This window comes from Bombyx mandarina, chromosome 15 (assembly GCF_030267445.1).
Source record: "Bombyx mandarina strain Sakado chromosome 15, ASM3026744v2".
In the NCBI taxonomy this organism is placed as follows: Eukaryota; Metazoa; Arthropoda; class Insecta; order Lepidoptera; family Bombycidae; genus Bombyx; species Bombyx mandarina.
In genome coordinates this window covers 5,348,723-5,367,222 of record NC_143221.1, presented here as the reverse complement: position 1 = coordinate 5,367,222, position 18,500 = coordinate 5,348,723, and the positions used below count along the sequence as shown (strand labels likewise).

General features: G+C 35.1%; 1 protein-coding gene across 9 annotated transcripts in view; it reads left to right on the top strand.

Annotated features, from left to right (window-relative positions):
• The window catches only part of raskol (Ras GTPase-activating protein raskol), a 202,919-nt gene that overhangs the window by 28,496 nt on the left and 155,923 nt on the right, over window positions 1–18,500 (top strand). For 3 of the 9 annotated variants that reach the window (XM_089732876.1, XM_089732875.1, XM_028177627.2), the window contains exon 1: window positions 10,233–11,207. The exons of 3 other annotated variants lie outside the window; for them this stretch is intronic. In XM_089732876.1, coding sequence (XP_089589002.1) covers window positions 10,409–11,207 — 799 coding nt within the window. In that variant the 5' untranslated portion in view covers window positions 10,233–10,408. Of the gene's footprint in view, window positions 1–5,893; window positions 6,062–10,225; window positions 11,208–18,500 lie in introns of those variants that run through there. 3 more of the 9 variants (XM_089732874.1, XM_089732872.1, XM_089732873.1) reach the window with 3 other exon arrangements.

Genomic DNA, 18,500 nt, shown 5'->3' with positions numbered 1-18,500 from the left:
CGCTATAACACCGATGTGATTACAAACGAAAAAGCGACACTAAAAACAGATAAACATATTCACAGGAGAAGCCTGCGAGAAAATGAAAATGAAATGAATTCTTCTGAAGATATCACTTATATCACGTACACATAGTTTTTTCCTTATTTCTGCTGCGAAACAGTCCCGTGTATTGGTTTTCAAGGTTTGAAGGAAGAACAGTTACACAAAATGATTAAGCCTTCAACAGAAGTGATGTATGATACATATTAATTGTAGACACAATAATGGACGCATTTTTTTTCATTACATGGTATGAACACACTGGCGAAAATAAAAACTTGATTAAAAGCGATTAATAGAGTCCACAAACGGCATGGCGTGAATGACGTAAGGTTTTAGCGTGAAAACCTAGCCATGGATGCCCTGCAATATTATTTGAAGTCTATATATTTATTATCTGTAACTGTATGCATTTGCATGAAAACCCAAATTTGTTTAAATTTCTCGTGCGCTATTTATCACACGGTGATGTTATTAAGACAAAGTTTTAATTAAATCTGATTATGAGAACGCACAAGAGCATATTAGTGTTTGCAAATTCGCCAGGCTGAGCTCCGCCTTCACTTTTGGTGAAGTTGGTATAACCCGTCGAGGATAAATAAATATCCAATCACGAAGAAACATTAATCTTAAAAGGTACGACGATCATTTAATGTCCGAAATACATAATGCTATAAAAAACATTTCGAGAATATCAAATTTAACGAACAAATGTTGAATTCAAACAAACTTTTGCGTTCTAATGCGTTTGTGTTTTTACCAGTGGTAGGACCTCTTGTGAATCCGCATGCCTATTTCTGCCGTGAAGCAGCAATGCGTTTCGGTTTGAAGGGCGGGACAGCCGTTGTAACTATACTGAGACCTTAGAACTTATATCTCAAGGTGCGTGGCGCATTTACGTTGTAGATGTCTACGGGCTCCAGTAACCACTTAACACCAGGTGGGCTGTGAGCTAGTCCGCCCATCTAAGCAATAAAAAATAAATAATGAAATTGTACGACCTATATACTTATTCTACCTGTCTTACAATTTTCTTTGAAACGATGATAAGAATAAATAAGAGAAAAAGTATTTCATTGTATTTTGTAGTACATATTCAAAGAAAACTACAATTTAATAAAACATTAAAGAGTAATCGATTATGGCATCGTACGTGTTCTATCGGCGTTAACATGCCACGTAACGTCTTGAGTTTTTTTATTGCAACACGATATCGAATGAAATTATCTCAATCAATTAGAAATTATTGTTTTTACATTTTTAATTTAGTCGAGCCATTCAGTGTGGCAGTCATTTCAATCTCTCACCGTTAGTAAATTTAGTTTGATAGTACAGTGAATTATCGAGTGGCCTCGTTAAATTATTTTTGATAAACAAACTTTTCTGCTCTATTAATGTGTTTTGAAGTAATTTATTGTTTGGGTAAGTGATTGTATTTTAGTTACCTATTTATTGCGTTCGCATTCTCAAGATTGACAGTTGGGTATTTATTGTGTTCCTTGGAAATTATAGTAAGGTATGGTTGTTAACTGTACATGTTAGCTCAATAGTTTTTTTTTTCTGCCTTTCCCCGTTCATAGGCTCAACGGGATCTTATTGGTCTGCATTTTCTCATTCATACCAGTTCTCGCATTTAAGCCTCTCGCACTTTCACGCTTCATACTACACGTTCATCCATCACCTTTCTTTCTTATCCGGCAAATTACTCCCGCTACTTTATTATACTACTTGTAGCTATATTTCCTAGTTTAATCGGGGGAATTAATTTTTTCAGAGTATTGTGATCTTTATTCCAAAAAAAACAAACGATTTTGTTATTTACACTATAGAATTTTTAGGATATCTTTACATTACTAATTACTTTGTACAGTGTTCTCTTAAATTCATAGCTCAATAGGTTTTCTGTTGTCTCTCCGATCGCCTTGTTCGTTAGTGAATTTTACTACTAAACTGCCGTGTCCGAGTTCAATTTCCGATCAAGGTAAATATCGACGCTTGAAAGGCAAACGTGACTTAGCGACAATAACTGCTTTGTACATAAATGATAGGCATTTTCGATGCGCAAAAAAAAATTATTTCTAGGTCTATTAAAATCATTTCAATCCTACAGCTACTAGCTAGATTCTACTACAGCTAGATTCGTTAAAATAAATTTTGTTTTCAGGTATGTCAACTTTAAATTAGTCTACTGTAAAGTTCACGCATTGTCACGTTTGCCTTTCAAGCGTCGATATGTATGTGAAAGATATTTTTATTTAGGGTTTTGAGTTCTTCACTGATGGTATTGGAAGTGAGTGTAGAAAGGTACCTTTTTGTCTGTTTCCGTCGTGAAGTAATCATATGTTTGTAGGGTGGGAGAGTCGCTATGCAATAATATTAAGAGTTCGATCTCAATCTCAACTGTTTTTTATTTTTTATTGCTGAGATGTGTGGACGATCTCACGGCCCACCTGATCTTAAGTGGTTACCGGAGCCCATAGACATTTACAACGTAATTGCAGCCACCCACCTTGAGATAATATATGAGTTCTAAGGTCTCAGTATAGTTACAAGGACTGCCCCACCCTTCAAACCGAAACGCATTGCTGCTTCCCGGCAGAAATAGGCAGGGTGGTGGTACCTACCTTTGCGGATTCACAAGAGGTCCTACCACCACTACTACGTTCACCTTGTAATGTCTATGGGCTCCGGTAAACAATCAACGTCAGGTCAATCAACATGAGCTGACGTTGATTGAGCATGAGTGTAGTAACTGCGGTAGCCTCCTACTCTGCCCGGGCTTTGACCACGGGTGCAGATCAGTCATCCGGTGAGAGAGTGCAAGGGGATTCGCTTAGGGGGTAGGGGTTTGAAAACATCTTTGGGCCAGGGGCCACTCCCAACATCTACAGACCATCAAGTCCTACATACCCCACGCGCCCCTTAGTGGCAGATACGGAGTCCTCGCATGAGTTTCAGCCTTCTGTCCGAAATAAAAGAAAGGTAACGATAAAAGCACTATTAATATTAGATTGACTAGGCTAACTACTGCTATGGTAACAGGTTTTTAGCCGTATCTATTAATGTAATATCGACAGGTGCAAAGAATAACATGGTAACTAAGTTTTAGCTAAACATGAGTTACAATTTATTCTTTGCAAGTGTCGATATAGTCTTTGAACGTTATTTTCACGAATTTTATGACTTCTGATGAACTTAGAAGCTTGCACACGCGCCCACGATAACTTTATTACTTTGGATAGCCGTTCGACCAGAATAAATAAAAACATTTTGATTTCAATTTTGGATTGTTACTCAATAGTGTTATTGTCATTTTTTAACTATATTCTGAATAAGCCCTATAGTCAGATAAAGTCAGATTACTATCTGTTATCAATAAGATCACCTGATGTGATAATGTCAATTTACTTTTCAACGCTAACTTACTTCCATCCATTGCTTTGCTAACTTATAATCAATATTTAAAGAGATAAAATACCCAAGACGATAGATAACTTACGTTAGGATGACCCGTTTTAAACACTGGTTAAATTTTGATCACATCGTTAACATTTAATTAAGTGACTTTTCGTAAACTTGCTTCGCAACGTCCTCGTGGTATTGCCGATTATCTGAACGAGTATTGCGCAATTAGTAAATGTAGTGCAATGAGAACGAGGCGTACGGACTCCGCGCTATAATGTGTCAGTAATCATTACGGGCCATAATGGCCCAAGATAAGCAACCTTTGGCTTTTCAATTATGCTCTATTAAGCAACACAATACAATTTCCTTGCACAATTTGAATAAGGGCTTGAGAATAAAATGGAACTCGCGTTGTCTCTTTATGATTATGATTATCATAATATGTCATTTCTAACGTGGCTACGGTAAAAGTGACTGTTGGATCTGTGTATTGGAATTGAATGGCGTCGTTACTATGAGAACTTAGGTAAATAGTAAACTAACAGCGGCCCGCTCCGGCTCCGCTCGGGTCTTTAACAAAAATTTCGACGGTTTATTTTTCAAAATAAAATAACACTTATTGCGGCATAATTACAATAGTTAGACATATGCTGTCGTGACACTTTTTGTAATTAATAATGTTTTCTACAAAATCTTAGTACATTATTTTATTCTATCATTACTTTAGGTAATTTTTTTACACCTTGGGTTACATTATTGGAGTTGTAGTAAGTATCCCTAATTTTTTTCAAAAAATATTATAGCCTATGTTACTCGGGAATAGTGTAACTTCCAAACAGTGAAAGAATTATTCAAATCAGTTAGTTTCGGAGCCTATTCAATACAAACAAACAAACAAATCTTTCCTCTTTATAATAATAGTATAGATTATACTATAATGAGCCCTGTTTAGTTTAATAAATAAATATATATATTATTATTGTTATTTTAAACAGCTCTCCTTAGTAATTAAAACTTTGATCTCAAATCTTAAAAAAATGGTTGCCATAACTAAATAGGTGACGTAATTGTGTCGACGTGGTGATTAAGTTTATTGAGTCCATAACCACTTTTGTATGAAAATTCAATCCTTGTTAAAACACCTCTGTAACGTTAATGTTACTGTGTCAATTACCAAAGCAGAGGAAAACAAGAGGATCTATTTCGAATCAATTAATAATAGTACAATAACAAATGTATTGTACGCTTGTAATTAAAACCAGCAGGATATTCATTTAGTGTTCAACTACCAGTTTATAATTCGAGTGACTGTTTTAGTGCCAGTAATTTTACCCGATCGTCTAGTTAACGTGTGACTAATATTGTATTGTTTACCCTAAGTATGCAGGTCTTGTATGTAGTATAGATCTGCAAATTAAAAATTAACGTTAACTAGTCGTAAATATTCGAAAGGGTTATTAATAACTAAATCTGTATTTCGTTACATTCGAGCATTTTACGCGCAACCTACCCTTCCGATTTAAAGTTTTATCTCGACCACCCTTTTCACTGAAAAAATAAATAAAAGTGACAACTCCCTGCCCCTGTTTAGTTGTCACCTTTGTTTGTGTAGGCTCGGAAACTGGTTCCCCTAAAGGACGTGACGACAAGCGTACTATCGTAGTTAAAGTTTCTATAGTAAATTTCTTTGTTGCGCGTGTGATGCACAGGGCTCATGAATATGGAGCGGGATTTGTTTGTGACATCGGTGTCCCCTGCGAGCGATAACGGTCCGTGTGTTGTTTGATGAGCGAGCGTAGAGACCAGTGTGCTTAGCTTAGTGCGAGTTTTTTAACGTTCTCGATAGCGTAAAAGTTAGCTCATATTTGTATGGAATGGGATCGTTTGCCTAAGTTTGCCGCTAGGGGCGCTGTTCCAACTAAATAAAAATCAAACCCGCAAAATTATAATTTGCGTAATTACTGGTGGGACCTCTTGTGAGTCTAGGAGCTCATGTTGATTGACCTGACGTTGATTGTTTACCGGAGCCCATAGACATTACAAGGTGAACGTAGTAGTGGTGGTAGGACCTCTTGTGAATCCGCGCGGGTGGGTACCACCACCCTGCCTATTTCTGCCGTGAAGCAGTAATGCGTTTCGGTTTTAAGGGTGGGGCAGCCGTTGTAACTATACTGAGACCTTAGAACTTATATCTCAAGGTGTGTGGCGCATTTATGTTGTAGATGTCTATGGGCTCCAGTAACCACTTCACACCAGATGGGATGTGAGATCGTCCACCTATCTAAGCAATAAAAAAAAACTACATACAAAACTGGGCTAACTTTTACGCTATCGAGAACGTTAAAAAACTCGCACTAAGCACACAGCTGCGGAGAGATGAGCGGGTCCCGAGGAGCACGGTCACCGAGCGCGCTGCGGCAACTCGATCCAGTCCCAGTCGCTTCGAGCGCGATCCGGCACGCGCACCTCTACGTAGCGCGATCGAAACGAATTTAATCGAAACATTCGAAATTCGAATGTAACCGTCACTTTACGCCTGACGGTCTCAATCGGAAAGTGACTAACGTTGTGCCTTGTTAGTGTCAAGTTCAGTGATGCAGGATTGTTTACTACGGTCGGCAAACTGTAACGTTATAAATTCATGGCGATAAACGGGATAGGAGGATTGGAGTTCGTTTATGAATGATTTGTTTCGAATTTGAATAATTACGTTCATTGGCTTTATGACGTCAATTTCAAGGCAATTATTGACCGTTTTAAATATTTAGGCAAAACTAAAATATTTTTTAAGGAGCATGATCTATGCATCTCTTCATTACGTTTCGTATAGTCAATGTTTAAACTTTTCGTAAATAATTATGAATATTTTTTTACAAAATCGCATTTTAAATATTCCGGAAACTACTTACTACAATCAATTGAGTCGGTGGTTAATGTAGACAATACAAATACTGTGTAAGTTCGTTGATAAATATTAATAAATTTAGCGAAGACTAAAAGTATTTCTTCATCAGTCAGTAAAATGTCTCGCAGTAGTAGGTACTTCACAGCATTAGTCAGAAGATTAGTGGCTGAGGCACAATATCGATCTCCGTTCCAAGGATGCACGTTGGATGCTAACATGAGGCTACTGTAACATATTGGACTAGACCAAAGCACTTAGTATACTCGTACCTAATTCCCTAGGATACACACCATAATTCAAGTAATAAATTCACAGAAAAAATCACGAACAGCACAATCAACGTCGTATAATCAATCAAACCTGCAAAGTTATATGCAATTCTACAGCCTGTTACTACTGAACACTAGGTGGGCCACGAAGTACATAATATCTCGATGACCACGACTTCGTTTGCCAATACATTGAAAACATAAACCTGCCGTTTCTAGTCTGTTCTTATCGTCAGTAATAAATTCACCACGAACAATCCTCTCTGGAGACTTGCTCGATATAACAGTCAACTTTCCATATTAAATTTCATATCAGGTATCCTTTGGCTATTTAGTTCCATACAATGCAATATTGTTTGTGAGGTTTCGTCTAGTATGAAGGTGAATTCTATATGCCTTTGCAAGTAATAAACTATTACCCTGATTTAAAAACATAAATTAATTGGTAGTTGAAACCTAAGACGAAATACGAATTAAAACATGTTATTATTTTCCTAAGTATAATAATTATCACATTTTTGAAACCAGCCTGGAAATAATAATATATAGAAGAGGTTTACGTTCAGCGGTGAATAACAGATAATGTAATAACGCTGACCATTAAAATAATTCCCTTTGAAATATCTCATTTAAAATAAAATATTTGTAGGATTTATTTTAAAAAAAGTACACCAAAATTGAATAAATTAAATAAAATGGTAATGAGTTCTAGGCGTGATTAATTATAGTATTATCAATAAAAAAGGTTATAATCGTATTTCGGATCATAGTTTTTCATTCGCTTACACTAGACCCTGTTGGTAGGTTATGGAATGTTTTTGTTTATTTTGCAGACTATTTTAATGGCTGTAACAAAGTTTCCGTGATTTAAAATCTTAGATAATTATTATACAAATAAACTTGTTTGACAACGCTGTAACGTTTGGAATGCGAATTGGCATATTAAATCATGCAACGCATCCATAATTAGTTGGGTTTGGTAAAAGAATGTGTAGAAGGCTTCTTAAATAACTCCTTTTACACAATAAAATCATATTTTAGTCATTGTAAACTAAAATGAGTTAATAATAATTTGATATTATAACAATTAAGCATGGTCATTTTACTATTAGTAAAAAGAATCTAATGAGAATTCATTTTAATTTCTGGTTAATTTGTTTAGTAAGTAGGTAAATAAAGTAAATTTCAAACGTACGTTTGCTTAATAAATATTTACAAACCATATTTGATGTGAAGTCGATAAGTGACATCACTATTATTTCAATCAATTGCATTAAGATTTAGTTCTAGATTTATATTAAGACTATTCGCACTTAAACTATTTTTGTTAGTAGACAGACGGGTGCAAGTATATATTCGTTCGTTGACCGTGGTTCACCCGTGTTTTTGTCGTAGATCACATCGATGATCTAATGCGGCACGCGTCTTCACCGCGTTCCATTAATTCACGAATTTGTAGAATTTGTGAACATTCAAAGTATTACGTAAAAATAATCGGAAATGTTGCTCTCTCTTTCTCTTTTTCTAATTTCTTGTCTGTCAAAGTAACTATTTCAATATATACGCTAATCCTTAATCAACATTGAGAAAAATGAAATCAACAACATAGAGAAAGAGAAGATACTTTATTGCACACCGAAACACAATTAACATTAGAAAACAGTCAACAAGCAGATATATTTGTACAATAGGGGGTCTTATCGCTAAAAGCGATTTCTTGCAGACAGCCGTTTAATTAACAGAAATTCTGGAAAATATAAAGATTTAGCAGGTACGTTGCGGTGTACTATTAATAATACATTATTAAAGAAAATACGTACATACAATAAATAGATATATACCGTTAAATAAAATATGAACATAATCTCGTAAACCGAACGAGAGTCTTAATTTTTATATGCATCAATTTTTTACGTTATGTACCGGTCCTCACTTGCGTTTTTATGCCTCAATAACTAAAACTTTATTCTTAGATTTGTACGTAATAACTATCGTTTTACCGGCACGCTCACCTATTCGATAGTAGTGAAAAATCGGGTCGTATTCACTTTTACTCGTATTTATTTATTGTTCGATATTACTGAACGATTTATTTTTTTTGTGGAGAAAGTTTTTTTCTATATCCCGTAAACAATGAAGATTGTCAGTCTATTAAATATTTCGGTTTATATCGGTATGTTTTAATATAAAAAGTTATATAGATAATATTACCGATCCATTTACTCTTACTACTTGCGGTAGTATGTTCTAAGATAAATGGTTGGTTTTTAAATAATTCGATTCAATAAAACAATATTTGACAGTTATGAATTATTTCAAATTCAATTGATTTTTTGGATTACCTTCTGACGTCATCGTCGTCATTTTACAATGACTATAAAGTGCACTCTATGACGTTGGGTCCCAGTGCTCAGTTAACATCAGATGGACATAGGTCATCTGCCTTTCTTAGCTATTAAAAAAATATAAGGAATATATTCATTAATTTCGTCAGTAAAAGTATTTAAACCTGATCTCATAACGACAGTAAATTTTAATGTACAATTTCGTTTTTCTTTCCCACTTAAAAACGTATAATTTTTTTCAACAATCCTATTACAATAAAGAAGTGGTCACGATACCGCATCGCCATTATCACGGTCGCTGTAACAATCTCGAAGTACTTACAAAATAATTGCGTTTCCTAAGCACGACTTACAGCCATCGACCTTTTAAGCATTTATTCACGTCCACCCTAATAGTAACATACTTGTTTTCTCACTACTTTCACGGTTCTTTAGAAATTTTTATTTTATAACTTTTATGATAGCGTAGATACTATCTATCCATTCCGAAGTTTAAGGTAGGGCTTTAAGGGGAATGTTAAATAGGATGATTGCAAAGAATTATACTCGTTTTTCCGCTTTTTAGACTAATAGATTGACAAGTTATTATGATTTATGAAACTCTGACCTAAGTGTTTGTTAGTTGATTCGGGAAACATACATTTGTACGCAGTATATATAAATTCGTTTATCCCAAACAGCTTAGTTCGTGTATATCAAAAACATCGTCGTAGTAAGCGCTATAAAAGAAAATCTTCTCATTACGTCGAGTTGAAATGATTTGAATGTAACGGAGAGCTCACTTAACGCAATACCGTAACATGCTAGTTCTGTTACAGTCAGATATATATACAACCAGTCTAGTACATCCGGTACACTTGATAGAATTTCGATTATACGAACCACATTGCAATTAAGTTGAGTGAACGTAATCATTACAACAACTTCAGTCTGATATAAACATGGTATTTCGATGGCTTGTATGGGGCTTTTAAGTTTCATTTTGCGTTTTATCGAACAAAATTAAATTACATATTTGTTATCTTATCTTGGGTTTTTGGGGCTGGGCAAACAATTGTCCACACTACGAACCTTGGGATCTTATGTGCTGTTCTCCTGATATATCTTAGTTAGTTAGTTTAATTCTGAATATTTCATTGTTGTTATAAAAGTAACATATAGTTTAGTAATAAATAATACATAGGAAAACTAACAAACAGAATTCTTTAAGTTTCGAGAATGTTTGATAAAATAGCAAGCGGTATTGTAAAATAACACGAATTGCAGTATTTGAACAGATGTTGATGCCGACTGTAGTGAAACAATTCCTATATCTGCACAATCCATGATGAGTGTGACATAGTTAATCCACTAAATATAATACATACAATAAGTGATTGCCTTTGTAGTAAGCGATGAGTGAAAACCTGTAGCGTGTACGCTTAGTATGGTCGCTGTCAGCCATGCCGGACTGGCGGTACAACGTTTTGTCGACGAGCGAGGCGTATATCAATCACGAAGGTCCTACGATCAGGGATCCCCTGGCAGCCAGCTATCCTCGGCGTGCGGATCGTACGCGTCCGCTCCACACTTGCCCCTACACCACCATTTTTCATGGGACTCGCTCACAGCTCGCACCTTACCGACAACAAATTGATTCAACGGATCCTTACGCTGATGTGTACTCTGTCGATCGATCGTCAAATTTAACAGACACTTCGAGTTTCGCTCGATATGAAGATTGTCGTACCCAGATCGATGATTTAATCCCAGAACAGCCTGCACGTCAATACCTGACTAGGAAATCGGATAGCGTCTCTCTAAAACTCCAAAAAGTGCCATATACTTCTAGTGTTTTCTATATATCCACGAAAAACGACAAAGAAGTTGTACAGAGTAATAATGTTTTTGTGGTTGACGGCTCCGATTCGGATGATGCTTTGTCATCGTGCACCTGTGACAGCTTCGAGAGATGCGAATTTGACTGCAGAGACTTTGAGCCATTTTCGGACACGTGCTGTTGCGATCCCCTTAGCGACGGAGTCTGTAGCCGTAGTCCTAAAGAGGTCGATTCACCAGAAAACTTTTGCCATCGGGTAACCGAGGATGATGGGGTATCGACACGTAGTGATATGGATGGTCTGGATTTTGCTCTGTTTGAACCAGCTCAAATTGAATCGAATGAATGTACAGTACAAAATACTGAAGCTGTTTCTGCTGCACTCTGCGGGGTGTTGTATGCTCTTCCGGACGGCAGTGGCGGTGAGTATTGTTTAACTCGCCTAGACTAATTCATTTGCAGTAAAACTCAAGAAATGTGATAAAGCTTGATTACAGTCATTAGGGACATTGCTTAGAATGTGGCCTAGCGGCAAGCTTGCACCGCTTTATTTTACACTTTATATCGATTGTGCTTGTATCGGATACGAACAACGGTGCGTTGTGTGGGAAACTACATTCGCGCCATAAATAAAAAATCTGCACCTTCTATTCGGTTCGACAAAAGAAAAATCAAGAAGTAAAATGAATGTATTTGCTTATAAAGTATAAAATCATGAACGCCTTATAAAACAGGGCTTAATTTTTATATTTAATGACAGCGTAGTCATTCGACAATGTGTTTTAGTTGTAACAAAGTATTATTCAAGACCCGAATCTAAGTAAACTGGTGTCACAACACAAGTCAATTCGAGTCGGAGTCGCTACCTACAAATTACGTACCGTTATTCACAAGTTTCTAATTACCGGTAGAGAGACAGCGATTGTTCGGAATGCAAACTCGATGGACTCGCCCATAGATGAGGCTAACGATAAGACATGCAACAATATGTTAACAGATTAGGTTTTTATCACGAACCGGAACGATTGAAACTCTGGTCTACTTACTCTATTTAAATAGATTAATAACACACAAGCCTTAGTTATATTCTTTTTTTTTTTATATTGCTTAGATGGGTGGACGAGGTCACAGCCCACCTGGTTACTGGAGCCCATAGACATCTACAACGTAAATGCGCCACCCACCTTGAGATATAAGTTATTCTAAGTTCTATTCGCTAATAATAAGCTCTATTCGCTAATTATTTCCGTGTGAACAAAATCGTTTGCTATGTTTGGGTGAATTAAATCGTGCAAACGTTGAATAGCTAAAACAACGGTTTTTTAAATGAAATTAACTTGTAACTTCATACTTTATCAGATTGAGGTCGGAGAACTTGGATATTCTTTATCTAAATATTATTGCACTCAATCTGATTGCAGGTTACGTGTTCTATTCTCAATTATTCAACCGGTCGCAATGAGTTTTGACTTCAAGGTCATCAGATACGGTATCGCGTTCTTAACAATCCTGTTTTACTAAATGTGAAATGTTATTTTCGTGACACTTTGTTTCAATGAAATCATTTGTTGTGTACGTGCATAACGTATTCATTGTTAAAATACGAGGCACCTCGCCCGTCTGTGTATTTTGAGCTAAAATGTTATGTTTTTACTCACTCGAAGAAAGCAACAGGGCCGAACATGTAAATATTACGTTTACGATCTCTTGTAATGCCGTTTGAGGCTGTGTTTATTTGAAAGCAATAAAATATGTTTATGAATGTCATTGGCGCACCGTTACGCTAAAGTTTTTCGGAAGGTTTTCAAACATTGGCTTTGAAATAAAACGGTAAATTATTAAATAAAAAAAGCGTAAAACAAATTTTAAAATTAATCTAAAAACTTAATAAATATTATTTAGTACATTTTATTCGACATACGATTACAGACCCAAACTCACTTAATCAAGTATGAAATATAATGAGCACTCATGTGAAATAAATGTTCCATTATGTTCAGACTAATTTATCCAATTGGTCATTATTGGTGTTTACTTTCTTTAATGTATTTGAAATTAATACCAAATTATTATTTTTACATAATTACGATTATTGAATAAATCAAGTTCTTGATGGGCATTACCTACTGTAGTCATTATTTGGTAGAAATACCGACGGACAAAGATTCATTTTATTTTTTTAACAACATTGCGCATATGAATCACTTATTTACAATTTATAATGAGTCTATACTTAAAAAAATACGTCAAGATAAGCCCCAGAAACTAAGATTAACAAATTGATTACTTTTTATTGCATGTTTACAAATTTTGTAGATGTTGAAAACCGTAGAGCGTCGCGTCTTGTTACGGTTTTGAAACATCGTAAACATTAGCAGACTCGGAAGTTTATACTTTTTGGGGTTAACCTCTTCGCTTTGCCAACAATAAGAAACCAGTTTTTGATGCGCGCGTCAATCGGACGCCTCGTTCTTTTGAATGATATTGTATTTGTTATTGTATTAAATGAAAGCAGTGATACAAACTGTTACATGCATATTTGACAGCGAAATAAATGTTCACTTTAATAACATTAAGGAAATAACGGGACATTAATTTCTTGGTAAATTTGTGATGAGTAATGTTCACTTGCTGACGGATCTGTCGAATGTCTACAAACAAATACACTACTTTCGTTTATATTTGAATTTGTTTGGTTAACAGAACTATTTTTTAGAAATGTACTTATATTTCACATGATTTCGTTTAAGTTGATTTCGTTTTTGAACGTGCGTGCGGGGAATGTGAATAACATAAAGAGCGGCGAGACAGTTACAAACATTGTGGTGTGGTCGTAATTTCGCGTAATAGGGAGCAATTTATGTGAGAAGCTTCCAGACAATACAGCGTAGATACGGAATTGAATTTACGGTAAATAATTACTTTGTAGTTTGATCTTCTGTGGTTTTGATTCCTTATCGATTTGAGAACGTGTATTCGTATATTTTTTTACCAAAACGAGGAGGTCCAATCTTAGCGGTGTCGACGAGAGAATGGCCGCGACTTACAAAGAAACAAATACCTGAACAATATTCATGGGTTTTACAAATAACGAATGCTATATAATACAGAAGAGAAATCACTAAGTTCGTTCAAATTATTCAATAATCTTATTTAACAAAATAATTTGGAAACAACGATAACATATCTCGATTTAACCCTCATGATGTCCGTTCTGAAATTGCGATGTAATATCGTTAACTTAAAACACAATTGGAATATTGTAGCGGATTTTTAAGGAAGTGATTCGTTTTTACCAAGGTTACGTAAAAGAACATTAAAAGAGTTGTGTGAAAAACATTGTTCGGGTTCCGTAGCCAGTTAAAAATTCTATTCATTTATTTTAATACGTCTTAATCAACCATTGAGATATTTTAAGTCAGAGGTTATTAGTTAAAGGTAGTTAAAGGTTTAAACTAAAAGAAAATAAACATAAAATAGAAAAATAAAGTACATACGCCCCAAATTACGAATTTTTAAAAGAGTACATCTGTGAGAAAACCCATTTAAATAAATCAGATTATTAAAACGATGTAGAGTAATTAAGAAAATAAAAGAATATAATAGAAAGACTTGATATATTCAAGTCCTCAAAAATGAATTCAAGATTTTCTGGTGAATTTTAATGTCAATGTAGGGATCCTCTAGAGTCGTGAAATGTCTTCTCCATCTATCTTTCCGATTACATATTGGTTAGAAAGCTTAGTAGTATATAGCTGAAATAGCCCCATAGGCTACCAGCTAATAAGTAGAAAAAAAAGAGAGAAAGAAAAGTAGAATAAGATACGTTGCCACGATATCTAGTTTTAGGGTAACATCATGTGTTTATATACTCGCTTATATTTCTTTGCTGACCTCATGAATAACTTGGTTCTTAATAGTGTCTGAGGAATTTAATAAAAAATACAAGCTTTTCGTCACATCCCAACATTCATCCCAACACCTCGACTCCCTATCCTTCGGGCTACAGAACCACTTCACATTGTGTTGCTCAAAACGCACTTGACCGGTTTCATATTATTGTAGCCAAGTATGATTTAAAGCCATTTATAAGTGAATTTAATGGTAGTATTAGACCGTGTGACCTAAAGCCGGTGAGTCAGGTGCTTATTTTACGTCCTTTAAATATGTTTTCAAAGTCGTTTAAACTTGTTGAGATTTTGTCCAATAGCATCTGAGTATTTTGTTTTTTATTATGAGAGCATTTTTGATTTGAAGTTTTTATTGAAATACCCTAAATATACCAGGTCCAACCACAAATATACAAGAAAAAAATCGTTCCTTTTAATAGAAGACATTAAAATGTTTTATATTGTACGTGCATCAGCTTATACATTATTATGATGCATTTTAAATAGTGTAAAGGTCATCTAAAATCCATTAAGCTTAATATAAACTTAAAGTCGTAGACAGCTCTCGATTGCATCACGCACATTTCCATGGGCTAATTCACCGCACCCAATCTTATGGAATGTATCAGGAACTCCAAATTATTATGAAACTTAGAGCATGTCAAACTCTGTAGAAGAGCCATAAAATATAATCAAACTGATTAAGATCAGAACTAGACAAGGGCTGGCTCCAGTTTTGATAAATTCAGAAACTTAACTTACGATCAAGCTTTATGGCGGCCTTGCTCTAAAGACCATTCTTTGTTATGCACCGGATCTAAAGAGGCCTAACCATCTCCTCATGAACCGCGTCTCGATACACTCGGATCGACGTTTTGATACTCTTTTTACGCTAATAACATATCAAACTATCAATAAATGCATTTCATCAACCGAAATTGGCATCTATACCGGAACGCACTACTTCTACGGTGATTATTTTTAAGTTTTTTATTATTTAAATAGTAGATATTTAATTGCACTGTCGAGTAAACTGCCCTTCCTTATGTTCATGCGTACATTTGTAATACAGCAATCATTAAGTTTCACGCCTCATGTTTTTATAACTATCAAATAGCAAAGAGTAGTCCTACATCAGTAACATAAGGTTCATAATAGACAAACAGCCATAGTCTCAAATGATTATTATTAAATGGTTTCTTTATCCCAAAGAGCTTTACGGTAAATATATTTTCGAGATTCAGGACAAGTCAAACTTGTTTCCAATGGTGAATAGGTGTCGCCACACCTTAATGGAAACGCGGCTGTCCACGGGCAATGGCGACAGCCTTCAGTAACTATAAAATAAATGAGTAATCCAAAATACTTATCTATTGTAAAGACGTGATGTTATATTTCGTAACGTATGATTGGAACTAATATGTACAATTTTTCATCTTGTTGCAATCAACCTTCAGTCGTGTTGTTGCCTAATGTTCCCGTTCTTGGTGTACGGTTTTTAAGTGTTTCATTAGGATTATTTGCATGGCCCCAATACTTATTAATGACTGACTTGAGTTTTGTTGAAATTCACAAAATTTTAATGAGTTTATAAAGTTATATTTATACTTAAACAAACAGCTATATTTCCGCAATATCAAATTGCTTACTGTAAATATCAAATTGCTACCTGCGATCTGAAAATGTCGCAGTTATTTAGATACTTACGTATGTTGATTCCCTAATGAATTTTTGTATAAGATAGTTCCAAGTTTTCCTTTGTGTTGGTCAATGAGACTTTTAATGAGCTTGCATGCATTTACAACCTTTTGATCTAAACGCAACCTCAATTTTACCACTTACTCTCTTTACTTTACTCACTTTACTACAATTTGACCACAATTATTTTATTTGTGTCTTAAATTTATTCTAAGAGATTGGCGATTAATTTCAATCTAAATTAAACCGGGAAAATAAACGTAAACATGCTTAGTTAATTTTCGTGCAATTTTGGGCTCTGTTAAATGACGCGGTCTTTGTTTTAATCTAACCATGTCATGAGAAATATGAGAAACTGTTACAAATTTCGGAATCGTGAGTATAGCGTTTGATCTTTATAAAGGCCATACATTTCCGTGTCTTGAAATTCGCTAAATACTTTGTAAATGTGAGCGGAGAACAGCTGAAAGTGGATACCAGCGTACGCGTCTCTGTTGTCAGGGCACCTGTGCGCACCGGTCACTTGCCAGGCTGGTTAAGTGCTCTCAGCTACACTATGACGTCACCATACACGTAACGACCGAAGAACTGTCAAATGATGGTCTCGTTTTTTTTTAAGGGATTTTATGACCTGGTAACTAAGACCTTTAAGTCATATCTTATTTTAAATGATATTATGGAGTGCAATGAAATGAAGATGAATAATTTGAGACATTAATCATCTGGGATGAAATTAAATGAAATGAGATGAGATGATGTGGGATGACATATACTCTCAGTAAAATGGTAGTCATTTACTAAGATTATGATGGTCTCGATTAAAAGCCAAAGTATGTTTTCAATTCAACCGCTTAGCATTTGGTCATTTGTATGTCAATACTCATTATGAACACAAAGTTTTTACATGAGACGTAGTTTCGTCACAAGTGTGTTTAGTTTCTTATTACGTGCTTTGTTTAATATATCTCGTAGCTTCAAGATGCATTATATTCTAATTCAATATCAAATTACTTTAAATTTTAGGATGCAGAGAAGTAAAGCGCTGTCATCACACTGAGTATGTACTTTTGAAAAAAAAAACCTGTTTACCTGGCCACTTATTTCATTTAAACGTATGCTTACGAGAAACATAAAATGACGAGTAGAGAATACAGAATTGTGTTCATTCATTTGAGTTATTTTTACGACGACACTAGTACTAGTATCGGTTTGTGGTCTTACGAGAATTTATGCTACGATGCGTTTATACAAATGGTATAAGATACCAGTTTTACAAAATTAACTTTAATTATAGGCTCAAGTTAACTTAGAGTATGTAAATAAGTATTTTTATTTTGGTATTGAATAATCAATTGAGAGTTTGAAAATTCAAATCTATCAATGGATTAAAATTTCCATATCGTTATTTGAATGACTTTTGTACTGCAAACGCCGAAGAACAGCTGTTACTTCCACAAGTCTTACAATTAATTGAATGGTTAAGTCGCCAAGATCGTGACTTCTGAGAACGAAACAGGCTGGGCTCGCTCACTGCTTGGTATTTAGCAGTCAAACTCGCGTGAGGGGAATTGAATAAAGACACATACTATTACGACTATTGATTTCTTTTGATGTTATGAATGAGTTCAGTCTTTCGTAAGGAATGACCTTCTTAAGACTTTGTAAGGTATGATTCATGCGCTCTTAGATTCGAGTGCTCATAAATATTTCGTTAGCGTTTATATGCGTGATCGAACTTATGTGGGAAGTGTTCTTGAACTTGCTAATTTGTTATATATAATCCATTCAAACAATAATAAAAATTATTTACGTTAACTCTTAACGTATCGAATGTTCTTTGTTTATTGAACTTTAATTATTTTATTACTGGTGGTAGGACCTCTTGTGAGTCCGCGCGGGTGGGTACCACCACCCTGCCTATTTCTGCCGTGAAGCAGTAATGCGTTTCGGTTTGAAGGGTGGGGCAGCCGTTGTAACTTACTTGAGACCTTAGAACTTATATCTCAAGGTGGGTGGCGCATTTACGTTGTGGATGTCCATGGGCTCCAGTAACCACTTAACACCAGGTGGGCTGTGAGCTCGTCCGCTCATCTAAGCAATAAAAAAAAAATGTAATGATCTGATATT